Source organism: Canis aureus, chromosome X (assembly GCF_053574225.1).
Source record: "Canis aureus isolate CA01 chromosome X, VMU_Caureus_v.1.0, whole genome shotgun sequence".
Taxonomy (NCBI): domain Eukaryota; kingdom Metazoa; phylum Chordata; class Mammalia; order Carnivora; family Canidae; genus Canis; species Canis aureus.
Genome location: NC_135649.1, coordinates 27,837,094 through 27,849,943, shown reverse-complemented (window position 1 = coordinate 27,849,943; position 12,850 = coordinate 27,837,094). Strand labels below are relative to the sequence as shown.

The 12,850-nt window shown below is 39.9% G+C and overlaps 1 protein-coding gene across 3 annotated transcripts in view; it reads right to left on the bottom strand.

Annotated features, from left to right (window-relative positions):
• TENM1 (teneurin transmembrane protein 1) overlaps positions 1-12,850 on the bottom strand; it is a 794,498-nt gene that overhangs the window by 335,278 nt on the left and 446,370 nt on the right. For all 3 annotated transcript variants that reach the window (XM_077888554.1, XM_077888556.1, XM_077888557.1), the window contains one exon: positions 5,080-5,320. In XM_077888554.1, coding sequence (XP_077744680.1) covers positions 5,080-5,320 — 241 coding nt within the window. The remainder of the gene's footprint in view (positions 1-5,079; positions 5,321-12,850) is intronic.

Below are 12,850 nucleotides of genomic sequence, written 5' to 3'. Positions count from 1 at the left end.
CCAAAAGTACATTATGAAGCAAAATCCTAGACTTTAGGAAAGCAATTCTCTAAAGTGAAGTCAGTATGATTCCTTGCCCTGAGACATTTAAAAAAAGGAGATGGATTAAGAGTTGGAAAGTTTTGCTGCCTATTGAAACCAGTATGCCTGTACTGGGTGTTCTCCATTCAGTTTAGATTTCTAAAGAACATGGAACAAAAGAAAGAGATGAAAATCAAGGATAAATAAATATAAGAGGGTGTGATGAAAATGATGCCAAGAAGGTTCATACCCCAAATGAGCCTGAAGTTTGGGGAAAAAAATCTAAAGATGACAGAAAGGGTTTGTTTTTTTTTAAGATATATATTTAGAACAAGAAAGCCAGGGGTAGGATAGATGTGTAATTCATGCAATGCTATTGGATGACTGAGATTAGGGAGGCCTTCTCAATGACTTGTTTTCCTTGTGGAAAGGAATGATCAGAGATCTAAAAAGAGTAAAGTAAACATCTGTAACCATAAATTGAAGCCTAAAATAGTCAAAGTGTTCATAAGAAAGTACTCAACTGTTCTAAATGAATTAAAATTCTGTTCCAGAGTGGTGACAAGTCTTGTAGATTCTATTGCCTTGTCATAGTTGCTAAAGTTTCAGGACTGTGGTGTGGGTGATATGTGTCAGAAGACTGGAGACAGCAAATATTGGCTTTGGTTTTTAAAAGGAAGCACACAGCACACAGGATCCTTAGATGAGACCAAGGGAAAGCATGTTGACTGCGCAATTCTAGAACATGTTATTTTTTTAAAATATTTATTTTTATTTATTTATGATAGACATAGAGAGAGAGAGAGAGAGAGAGAGAGAGGCAGAGAGAGAAGCAGGCTCCATGCTGGGAGCCAGACGCAGGACTCGATCCTGGGACTCCAGGATCGCGCCCTGGGCCAAAGGCAGGTGCAAAACCGCTGAGCCACCCAGGGATCCCCTCTAGAACACGTTATTAAAAGGATGATTTGTAAGTACTTTTAAAAAAGATAGTAACCATGAGAGGCAGCACAAATTCTCTAAGAACAAGTCATGTTAAACAAATCTCATTTCACTTCTACTTTTGACATGGTTATTGGATTGGCAGATCAGTGAGAAAGTAGGCATACTGTCTGGATATCAGCAAGACATTTGACAAGGTCTCTCATGATATGCCTGTAAACAAGATGGAGAAATGTGGGCTGTATCCTAGTAAAGAAAATTGCCTGATGGATAAGTGTCAACCCACAGGAAGGATTCTAGTGGTGGGCCACAGCGTTCCGACCTTCATCTTGTCCTATGTAACATTTTTATTAATGACTTACATGGAAATGAGGAGAACACATCTAACAGAAGTACAGATGACACAGGTAAGGGAGCAATACAATGCAAATACTTTGTATGGCAGAATTAGAATTCAACTCCATCTCCAGGGGCTAACAAGGTGAAATAAAATTAAGCCAAATGAAGGCTCTAAACATTTCCACCTGCACTCTTCATCCCAAACACCCAATTAAAAATCTCCAACTATATAATTTTAGAGTAAAAGAAATGTGCCTTAGCCTTGGAACTTGCTATGAAGTTCTAAGAGTTTAGTTACTAAGTGTTCTCAAGATGTATCAGCAGCATTATATATCCACCAAAAAAGCTGATATTGGCATAGACAGCATTAAAGGAAATGTTTCGTCAGAACCAAGGAGGCAACTGATTGTCAGTCACAGCACAAATTTCTGAGTGGGTGCATCAAGGTGATTGCTGAGAGTTCCATCTAAAGTTCATCAGCTCTGCTCCCTGCCCTTGTTCAAGGGGCAGCCATAGGTGGCCATGCTATAGTTTTTTTTTTTTTTTAATCACATGGCCCTTTCTCGCCCCTTGGCCTCATGTGACTAAAAGAATACAGTTATCTTCCCTTATCTGAGGGGGGACACATTCCAAAACCCCAGGGGATGCCTGAAACCAAGAATAGTACCAAACCCCATATATATTATGTCTTCCTATACACACCTATGATAAAGTTTAATTTATAAATCAGGCACAGTAAGAGGTTAGCAACAATAACTGATTGTAAAATAGAACAATTATAACAATATACTGTAATAAAAGTTCTATGAATGTAGTCTCTCTCTCAAAATACCTTATTGAACCCACCCTTCTTGTGAGGGCGTGAGATGATAAAATGCCTGTCTGATAAGATAAACTGAGGGGAATGACTTAGGCCTTGGGATGTAGCATCAGGCTACCCCTAACCTGATGATGATAAGTCAGAAGGAGGATCTGCTTCCAAACCACAGTTGACCGTAGGTAACTGAAGCTAAACTGCTTCAGTAGAAAGTAAAACTGCTAATAAGGGGGATGGGGTGGGCTACTTTATCTTGAAAAGATGCTCTCAAAAAAAAAAAGAAAAGAAAAGATGCTCTCAATTATTTGAGGCAACCCAAATGGGACTCTGCTCCTGGCGACCAAGGAGCCTCATGAAAACCCCCACCTGCATTCAGCCTTGGCTAGGACACTTCAGGAGCAGTGAGGTCAGCAGTATAGAACTGTGTTCTAAAGAAAGAGATCAGAAAAGAAAAGAAAGAAAGAGATCAGGATGGAGGATTTGAAACCAGCTGATGTGAGGAAATGGTGAAGGAAGTGCGGAAAACATTTAGGTCAAAGAAGAACAGGATCAGGGACAGTGAAGGGCTGTCAGGTGTGTGAGGAATTTTATTTATTCTGTGAGATCAGAGAACTAGATCTGGGAGAAACGGGCAGAGTTAAGAGGTGGGAGATTTTGGTTCACTAAGAATCCTCTTGGGGTTGCTTGAGATGGAATGGAATGCCTTAGGAATAAATCGATTACCTATTTTGCAGCTATTTAAGTAGAGGCAGGTGACTACTTAGTAAGGATAGCAGTAGATTACCTTTGGGTTGTATAATGCTTTGCAATGTATGAGACACTTTCTGCCACAGTAGCTTGATCTTCCACACAACATGTTGAGACAGGCATTTTTACCTTCATATTTATAGATGAGGAAGCTGAGGCTCATGATGACACACCAGCATGTCCCCAGAGTTACCTTTTGTTGACTATACGTGAAAAAAACATCTTAAAGGATATTTCTGGGAAATGCCAACTCATCAAGCTGATAGGATTTCTAGGTTTTTAAAAAATTTGTGTTTGTGATACTGAATATATTCCCAAATGTACTAAAAAGGTACTCTCTGCACAATCTCACATGAAAACTTATGTTCTTCTCTGCGTCTTATGAAGCTGAGACCAATTAATACATTCCTTGCATGGATACAGAAGGTCCGTGGGTGCAGTTTGTACAAACATGCCTAGATGTACACTTCAAATAAGAATAGTTTTCTCTTCCCATTTGCCTGAGCCCCATTGCCCACCTCCTTCCAGATTTCCTGTTATTTGGCTTTTTAGAAGGAAAGAGGGTGTTTTGCTTGTCATGATTGCTAGATAACCAGACTGCCCCACTCTTTCCTTAGCTCACTATCACCAAGCCCTGCAACAGAATTAAAAGAGTGAGTAAATAAAAAAAAAAAAGGACTGAGTAAATCACCAACATTAGCAAGAACTCCTTGAAGATACACATTGTTCTCTGCTTCTCTCACCTCATTCACCTCCCTTTTTCATTAAAAAAAAAAAGATACACAAACACTATCACTAGTACAGTTCTAATTGGGTTATCTTCACCATCAGAGTTGACTTCTATACTTTCTCTTGGGAGATAACAGAAATATCAGTTTATGAATCTATTTAATCTAGTAGTGATGGATGATACAGAGTTTCCTGGATTTGAGCCATAATGCTCTCAGTTTGTTGGTAGTGACATATTCACTGATGCCATGGCTGGCATATAACTTAATCTGCTATGAAAAAAAAAAAACTAAGCAGTCTTATAATGTAGGTATATTAGTCCTCCCCTTTCCATTCCAATTCCCAGATATTGGGATAGAAATTGATCAGAGTTGACACCACACATTGCTTATCAAGTGATATATTATACCCATTGTTTACATACAAATGTGTTTACAAAAAGCTTTGGTAGTAGATCTAAATAAGGCATATAGAAGGCAAGGGGAAGTCCTTGGATTTAAAAGATGACAAACTACTATGTTTTATTAGGTAATGTCTTTCTATGTTAATAGGAAGTTGTAATTTCTGATTTAAGAGGGAGTGACTAGAAATGATGAATAATTTCTCATTCAATCGCATCCAGTGCTAAAGTCTATTATGCTCCAGACAGAGATCTAGAACTGTGGAGGAGTACAACCTGAATCTCATGACAAAGACCTGAAGAGTGAATCCAAAAACCTGAATATGTGAAGGGCCAGAAAAACAGAGGCAAACTTTTCTTTGTCAAAAGGCCAAACGTCACCCTGAAGGCAGAAGTGTCTTTACAAGTACACACAAAAAAAATAAAAATAAAAATAAAAATAAATAAATAAATAAATAAATAAATAAAAGTACACACGGGTAACGGGCACTGAGGGGGGCACTTGACGGGATGCGCACTGGGTGTTATGCTATATGTTGGCAAATTGAACTCCAATAAAAACATATACAAAAATAAATAAATAAAAGTGAGTACACATGGATTGTCCAATTTATGAAGCAAATCCTTTTTGAAAATGTTTGACGGCAATTTACTTTTTGAAAGAATCTTACGATAAAATCCAAATTATCACGGCTCCTCCCGTTGTGTTTGGATTTTCCCCGCAACGTTGCAGTTTCCTAAAACAAGGGACCAGTGCCTTTGAGGATGCACCGAGAGTTTAGATTATTGCTTCGCTTCAGATGTTTTTGTGGGTGGCTGCCTGTGGGGTGTTTATGCCTCTGTGGTTTCATCTTTCCATGTGAATCTGCTTTGGTCTGTGTCTGCGAGCGGGCCTGAATCATGATGTGTGTGCCCGGGCGCGCTCCTGTGCTTGCAGAGGGGGCTGCCTTCGCGCCCCTGCATCTGGGGGATCTGGGTGTGCATTTGTGCGCCTCTGCAGGTGGCTCTGGTGAGACGAGTGTCCGCGCTCGGTGAAATCGGCCCCTGCCAATATTTAGGTTATCGAGATCAATAATAGCTCAAATACCTGGTCTCCAAAGGTATGTTGCTATTCAACACCCAGCTGTTATGCAGATGGACTGAATCCTGCGTACTGGTTGGCGGAGCTGGAGCCGCGGGGCTGGGCTGGCTGCGGGTAGTCATCGATCTCCTCTGAAGAGAGTCGGCGGCAGGGGCTGGTTTCCTGGCACAGGTGCACGCGTGCGGAGGCGGCGGGGGCGGCGGGAGCGGCCTGAAGGTGAACTGGTTGTGCGGGCTGCTTGGCATGTCTAAAGAGGAGAGAAGAAAAACACCAAATAGAGACTTACTCTCCCACTTGGCAGTCAGGAAAACACAGCTTGTCAGACTTAGGATTTCAGAATAATATAACCTGCGGTGGGGGGGGGGGCAGACTTTTAAGTTCAGTCTATCCGGAAAAATGTCACTTAACTTACAAAAACACGTGCAGCACGCTCATGAAATGTAAAACATTCACAGTTGCATTTACATGTAAATTCTTCAGGGCTCTAGCAGCTAAAAAGTAAATGAGGCTGCCTCACACAATTTGTCATAGTTTCTGCTACCGAACAAATAAATCATCAACAAGACACTAAGTTGCAGAACAGAAGTGAGCCGATTTCCATCAGTTGCAGAAGTCTCACTTCGGAAAATACCGGTGAAAGGCACAAATTTGTTGCAAGAAAAATCATTCGACGCTTCAAAGAAAAGTGTAAGGCCACCTTCTGGCTTACCTCGGGAAAGGATGCTAGCCCGCCTACCCGGGGGCAAAGCCATACTTCAGAAAAACAGCTCCCCCAGTGTGTGACTTACCTGCGCGAAATGCATCTCTTTGCCAGCCTCCCCCCCACCCCACCCCCCCAACTATGAGTGCTGCCTGGAAGAGGTAGGCTTTTTAAAAGGAGTTTGTTCTGGTTATTACATGCATTTCTCTGGCCATGCACTGCACAGTCTGTGCCCCTCCCCCGCCTGCCACACCTTTCTAGGGTCTCTGCCACATTAGCCGCAGCTTTGGCAGAAGGGAGACCATTTCCTTCTCTGCCTGTTTGCAGTGGGGGCAGCCTGGGACAGTGGTCCGCGGACTTCTGTTGTTGCTATTGTTTGGTAGTTTTCCACTGTTTTCCTGGCAGGCACACGTATAGACAGCGAATTAGAATTTGGCCCATGAGAAATGCCCCAATTAAACCCCTTTGAAAAGGAATCACTATTGTAGCTGATAGCCACCTCTCTTCCACGGGAGAAACATAATAGATGTCAAGTGAGCTCTTGTAACACCAGCACGTTCTGGATAAACTTTGTAGACAGCATGGCTTTGTCCCACCTCCCAAATGACTGAGAGTTGAAAAGCAGAAAAATGCCAGAGGCTTTCCATGCCTAGCAAAAGGGCTCAGCTGGTTTGTGCTGAGCCTCACTTTGCAGCGGCTGATCACAGGGAAAAAATAACTTCTTTCCATCCTTCTACCTCAAACTTGAATTTCGAAGACACTGGCATGGTTTTCATATTTTAAAATGATACTGGTGCCCCAAGAGCATGACAAATTCTTGGCTGTGTTTTCTCCTATAGATGGCTCTCCCTTTAAATAAGCTTGCTATATGAAAAAGGAAATTGTACAAAAGATAGATAGGGAAAGGAGGAGTGATCATTCATTTTATACAAAATATCCCTTTAGATAGTCAGCTACCCTTGTATGTTTAAAAGGAACTAAAATGCTTCATGAATTTTCGAAATCAACCCTATTATTCTAGGCCCAGCCCAAATCTCTCCACTAAAAATATCATCACAAGAACTTAACATCTCATTAATTTTTTAAACCTCTGGGCTCATATTCATAACCATAACTACAAGCATGCTTTCCATCTTTGGACTCAAAAAAGCATTGAATGCTGGAACCCAAAAGATCTTGAAGATCCTTTCATTTTGCAGATGAGAAAACTGATGTTTGGAGAGCAGCTTGTCCAGGGATACTTGGCATGGCCCAAACTAGAAGCTCATCTCCTGACTCTCTGGTCAATGCTCCACTCACTGTATTGTAGATCTTTCTAATACAAGTTCTCTTTAACTCCTTAAGATTTAGAAACACAGAATCCCCCACATCTTCTGGACTTTTCACTGATAACATACCACCTTCCATTGTGGTTGTTTATATGTCTGCTTCCCTTCTTAGATCATATCTCCTTAAGCGTTGAAAAGGAAGGCAGTTTAGCGTAATGGTATAGGCTAATGGTGGTGTTACACAGCACAGCATACTGGAAAGAGCATAGAATTTAGGGGTATGGCAGGCCTGGGTTTGAAGACTGCCTGTGCCACTTAGAAACATTAACTCCTCATTTGTAAAATGGAGACAATAATCCTTTCTCCTAGCAATTAAATTGAATTCATGAAGAATGTGCTTGGATACAGTATGTCAGTGACTGCTTATTTATTAAATGTAGTAAAAGGGGGCAGCCCCGGTGGCTCAGTGGTTTAGCGCCGCCTTCAGCCCAGAGTGTGATCCTGGAGACCCGGGATGGAGTCCCACGTCGGGCTCCCTGCATGGAGCCTGCTGCTCCCTCTGCCTGTGTCTCTGCCTCTCTGCCTCTCTCTCTCTCTCTCTCTCTCTCCCTCTCCCTCTCCCTCTCCCTCTGTGTCTCTCATGAATAATTAAATCTTTAAAAAAATGTAGTAAAAGGATGAAACCTTCAGCCTGGAAATGACCATGGTGATCACTTAGTTCAGCTCTCCCTCCTCCCCTCTCCATTTTAAAGATGAGGAACCCAAGACTCAGAGAGGTAAAGTGACTTGTTCAAGTCATTCAACTTGTATGAATTTGTCTGCCTCTGTCTGATGATTCCCACCCAGTCCAGTATTTTTTCCATATGCAATTTTGGAAAATAAATATGACTCTTTTCTCTGACTTTAACAGGTAGTCTTCTTATCATAACTTTGGCTCCTGAGTTTGCAATATTATAGGATCCCCTTGTTATCCTACTTTTTGTTTTATCTACCAAAACAGACTATATATTTCTTAGAGCAAGATCATCTTCTACTTTTCTTGCATGTCATATGGGCACAGGGCTAGGTACAGAGTAAGACCCCTAAAAGCTTTTATTTCACTCCCCCCTGGGATCTAGAGAACTACTCTCAGTGTCCCCCCTTGGCTCTTTCATTCTGATGTGGCTGCTAGGTATCTATTTGATAGCTCACAGAGCAGTAGGTTTCCCCTTGGAGGTTGTAGTGAAATCTCTCCCACAGCCATGGAGAAGGGCAATGATATTCCAAAGAGGGTGCTTAAAACCATGCCCCTCTAAGACACGCAAAAGGCAGCAGTGACACACTCTACAGACTTGCCACCTAAATCCATGAACTTAATGATGTGAGGAAGGAAAATAAACGGTGGGAGTCTAGAGTTAGAAGAAGAGAAGGAATCAATTGTACATGCTGTGTCCAGAACACCTCTGAATGACACGTGACATCTATTAGCTTAATCAGTAGGTATTTGTGTCAGTACAGTTGTTCAAAAGACAGAAAGGCTCTACTAAGTACAGCTGTTCAAAAGAAAGAATCACTCATTGTCATCTGGATTTATTGCTTGCTGGATTTCCTCACAATCTTTGCAACTTCCTTATTATGAAACATGATAAAAATTCTACTTCATTGAAAAGTATGATCATGGTATTCTTATAACATATTATACCATTTCTGCTGCAGGTAGAACTACTTTGTATAGTTTTTTTGCTTATATATATACATGCATCTGTATTGATTTATATCTATTGTATTGTGCATCTTTGTTTCCATGTTTTAAATATGCAAAGGTTTCCCTACTTGTTAATATTGTCTTTAAAGGCTCTCACAATATTGAATTGTTGAATTGAGTGGAACACATCCAGACCTTAAGCCCTTATGAAATGCAAATGATCTCAGCTTCATTCTTTCTCTCACCTCAGGAAAAAAATGGGGAATGCACTTGTTCCCTCCCAAATGAAGTAATTTAATTCTTGGGCTCCATGAAATGGGATTTCCCAACCTTAAACACTAATGAAAAATATATTTGGGTTCAGCATTGGGAGCTCTAGAACACCAGTTCCAAGGGGTTAAGAGTCACATGCACTTACTTCCAAATGTATGTGGCAGCCATACATTTCTGCGCCCAAAGAGAGAGACGCAAGGAGGGGGGGCAGTGATTATGAAATGTGTATATCTGGACATACCTATAAAACTTTCTGAAAGTAAATTAAGATTTCAGATGGAAAGGTCTAATTCACATAACATACTTGGATAGGATCCAGTTTCAGGTTTGAGGTCCTAAAATAACTTGGTAAGAAAAGTCTCTGTGAGAGGAAAATGCTTCCCAGTTGTACTAAGGTATTTTAGGTGTGGGAGAACTGTTAGCAGAAGTATAGGCCTTCAGAAACAACCATCATCTCCAAAGGGTAAGCAGGAAAAGAAAGTTGTCGTGCATAGTTGGTTTTTTGTTTGTTTGTTTTTGTTTTTCAGTCAGAGAAACGTTTCACCAGATATCAGAATGCCTCTACTCAGAAACACTGTGTGCGGACTTATCGAAGGGCTGCATCAACATAGTGCATTTGGCTATAAGGCGATGTTTGCATTTCTTACATTCTCTGCACTATGCAAAATTGCACATTGGGAAAGGGCTTATGGGGAAAAGGGGTTGGGGGCACAAGACCTGAAGCTGGTTCGTGACAGTGGGTGTCAGATGGGTTGCAAGTTATGAGTTATTGTGGCATGATGGAAGGAGCGTTGTCCCACAGAAAGATCTAACCCCAGGTGCAGATAGATTGCAAGGCTCCTAACACCAAATGGTGTACCAAGACAGCTGGTGGATGTTTCCGTTATATGCATGTGTATACTGTGTACATTCCTCAATGGTTCACTCTGCTGTGTGCAGTTTTCTCCCTTCCCCTAGTATTTTTAACAGATGGAATCACACGTATGTAGACACAAAATTTGTCTTATGTTCGAATTGTTCTGAAAGATACCAATAGCACAAGAACAAATTAATGTTTTCAAAATAAGCATTGTAGCAGAACTGACTGTACATGCAAAATCATTTTCTCTAAGTGTTAAAAATAAATACTGTCATTAATACAGCAATGCCAAATGGATGATTTTTTTCTGAAAAATGTGACCAAAGCAGACACATGCCTTATTTTTCCCCAGATCTGTGTACTTAACCAATCAAACTTTTCTGTACTGAAATTCAGAAAATAACCCCCAAAATATGCCCCCCCCTCAAGTTACTATGTGGTGTATGTTACCAAGAGGAGCACATATTCTCAAAGCTGTAGAAAAAGGTCACGGGGAGTCAGAAAACTTATCTATACTTCCTGGCCTTAATTAAGTCTGTGTTTCATTACCGCATTGGCCAAAGAGAAGATGGCACGACTATACATTGTCTGTAGCTCTGGAATCAAAAAATTCCTGAAAACCAAGGTTTTTTTTCTCATTCATTTCATAGTGAAACCTGATCTAAACTGATATAAGGGTATTTATGGCCTTTATTTCCTTTACAGAATTTTTATACATTTAGCTGCAGAAATATTGATGTATTATTAAAGGATGCTGGCCCACATCCCAGACTGGGTGTTACACAACACATAATATATGCATGGCATTACCTGTGTAAAATCTGAAAAATTCTCAATTTTGAAACAAAAGGACCCCAAAGATTTTTGATGCAGGATTATGGGCCTGTGTTAGTATTTAACCACCTCTCTGAACTCTTATGAGGTAATATTAATTAATGCTTATGAAGGCCTTGGTAATCTACACGAGCAAAGAACATCAGGGCACCAAGGGTTATTGCCATAACTACTTATGTCAAGTCTCTCGAGGCCAATTACAAGCCTTTGGTTCCTTAGGTTGTTTTTCTGAGCTATTCTCCCTCCTAGGCAGGAGAGGGGATAAAAAGAAAATGTTTTAAAATAAAGAAGGGAGGTTTATTATTAATATTAACTATTACGAGTAATTCTAAATGTATATTATTACTTTATAGTACTTTACTTGCCACAGGGAGCTTTCACAACCTGTGAGGAGGTGGTTTATAAATTCGCATGTTATGGCTAATATCCATTAACTTGAGAGTGCTCAGTGATCACCACATTAGTCTTAACTGTATCTGGCTGTGGACATTTTCTGTTCTCAGCCTTATAATTATTATTAGAGGCTCAAAGAATATGAAAGAAAATTGGTTTTCAGAAGAAAATTGAGTAAACAGGTATACCTTATCTCTCTCCTGGTTCAAATAATACTGCTTTACTATTAATGTACCCACAGCCTTTAATAAAAGCAGATCCATTAGTTAAATAAACCATTAGATTGAGAAGAGAAATAAAATCTATTAAACTGGTAAAGTTTAATAGATGTTTGTGTGTGTATATGGACATATGTGTATGCATATGTGTATATGCTCATGTGTATGAGCGAGACGCAGACAAGAGAAAGAGGCAGAATGAGAGCGAAACAGAATTGGCAACTAAAGCACATGACTGCAGGAGAAGAGTCACAGAAGATCTGGGGGCGGGCCAACAATAAATAACGTTTTCTGGTTTACATGGTTTCAATCTGGTTCTAGATTACTGCACTATGCATGGCTCCAGAGCTCTGTGATGCTATGTACTCTCTTTCAGACTGTAAAGTATATCCTTTGAGGACGTCGAACAGGTTCTCTTACCAAGACAGCAAGTAAGAGAGTACATTCTATTAATTTCTGCCAGTTGGGTTGATCTTTGTTACAACCACTGGAAATAAAGGTCAGCACTGAAGCACCTACAATCCTTTGACATGTCTGTGCTGAAACCTGTATTTACACTTTAGTCTCTCCATAAACTGATGCTTGTCTTCAAAGAATGTGCTGGTCTACCTACAGAAAGTGTCAACTTCCTATTTTCTAGGTCTCATTAATTTCTTTTCCTGTTCTCCTGTAAGTTGTACAAGTATAATAATGAGTCAAATATCTACAAGGCAACCCTCCCGCCTACGCACTTCTTCCTCTTCTCGTGGGGAATCCAACTGTGCTGTGCCTTGTATTGGCTTTACATAGTGCAATTAGCCAATCTTAACAAATAACAGTCAATATTCCTGCCAATAAGTGGCTGGTTTGTTAACTCAATCAACTCTCTGACATAGATTAAGACAAACAAACTAGGATTTAACAATCAAGAAAAAAAGAAAGGACTGTGGCTAAATGCTGTTTTGCTTAAATTACTGAAGTAAATGTTCAAATTACCCAATTTTCTGGGTTGTGAAAATGTAGGACGGATACATCTTTGCTTATATTTTCAGAGCTTCTGGCAACATTGCAAGAAGAGGAAAAGTGAAGTCAACACATTTGTTACCTATTCATTTTTCTAAGTAGAATGGTAAAAAGCTCTACTTTGCAGTCCGATTTGGAATTTTAAATGTCAAATTCTAAATATGAATATATGGTATTAATTAACAATTAAAATTAGTGGTTGGCCAAAGCCTTTTTCACTGTGGTCTTGAAGGGAACTCTGTTATCCATTATGTGCCAGGAAATAAGAAATAGATAATTGCCCTGTTTTATCTTATGCTGACAATGATGCTGTGGCTTCCATTATTAGGCAGTGAAGTATATCAAAAAGAAAATATAAAAAAGTAATGATCCTTAAAAGTTCATATTTACTTTATCCTCAAACTAAAGTCGTATGTAGGTATTTCAATTATTTTCAATCCCCAAGTTCATTACTTATTTGCAAGTAGGTAATAGAGGGTTATGAATTAATTGACAGTGAATCATTTAATAAATTAGCTAATAACAGATATTCTGGAATTTTACAAA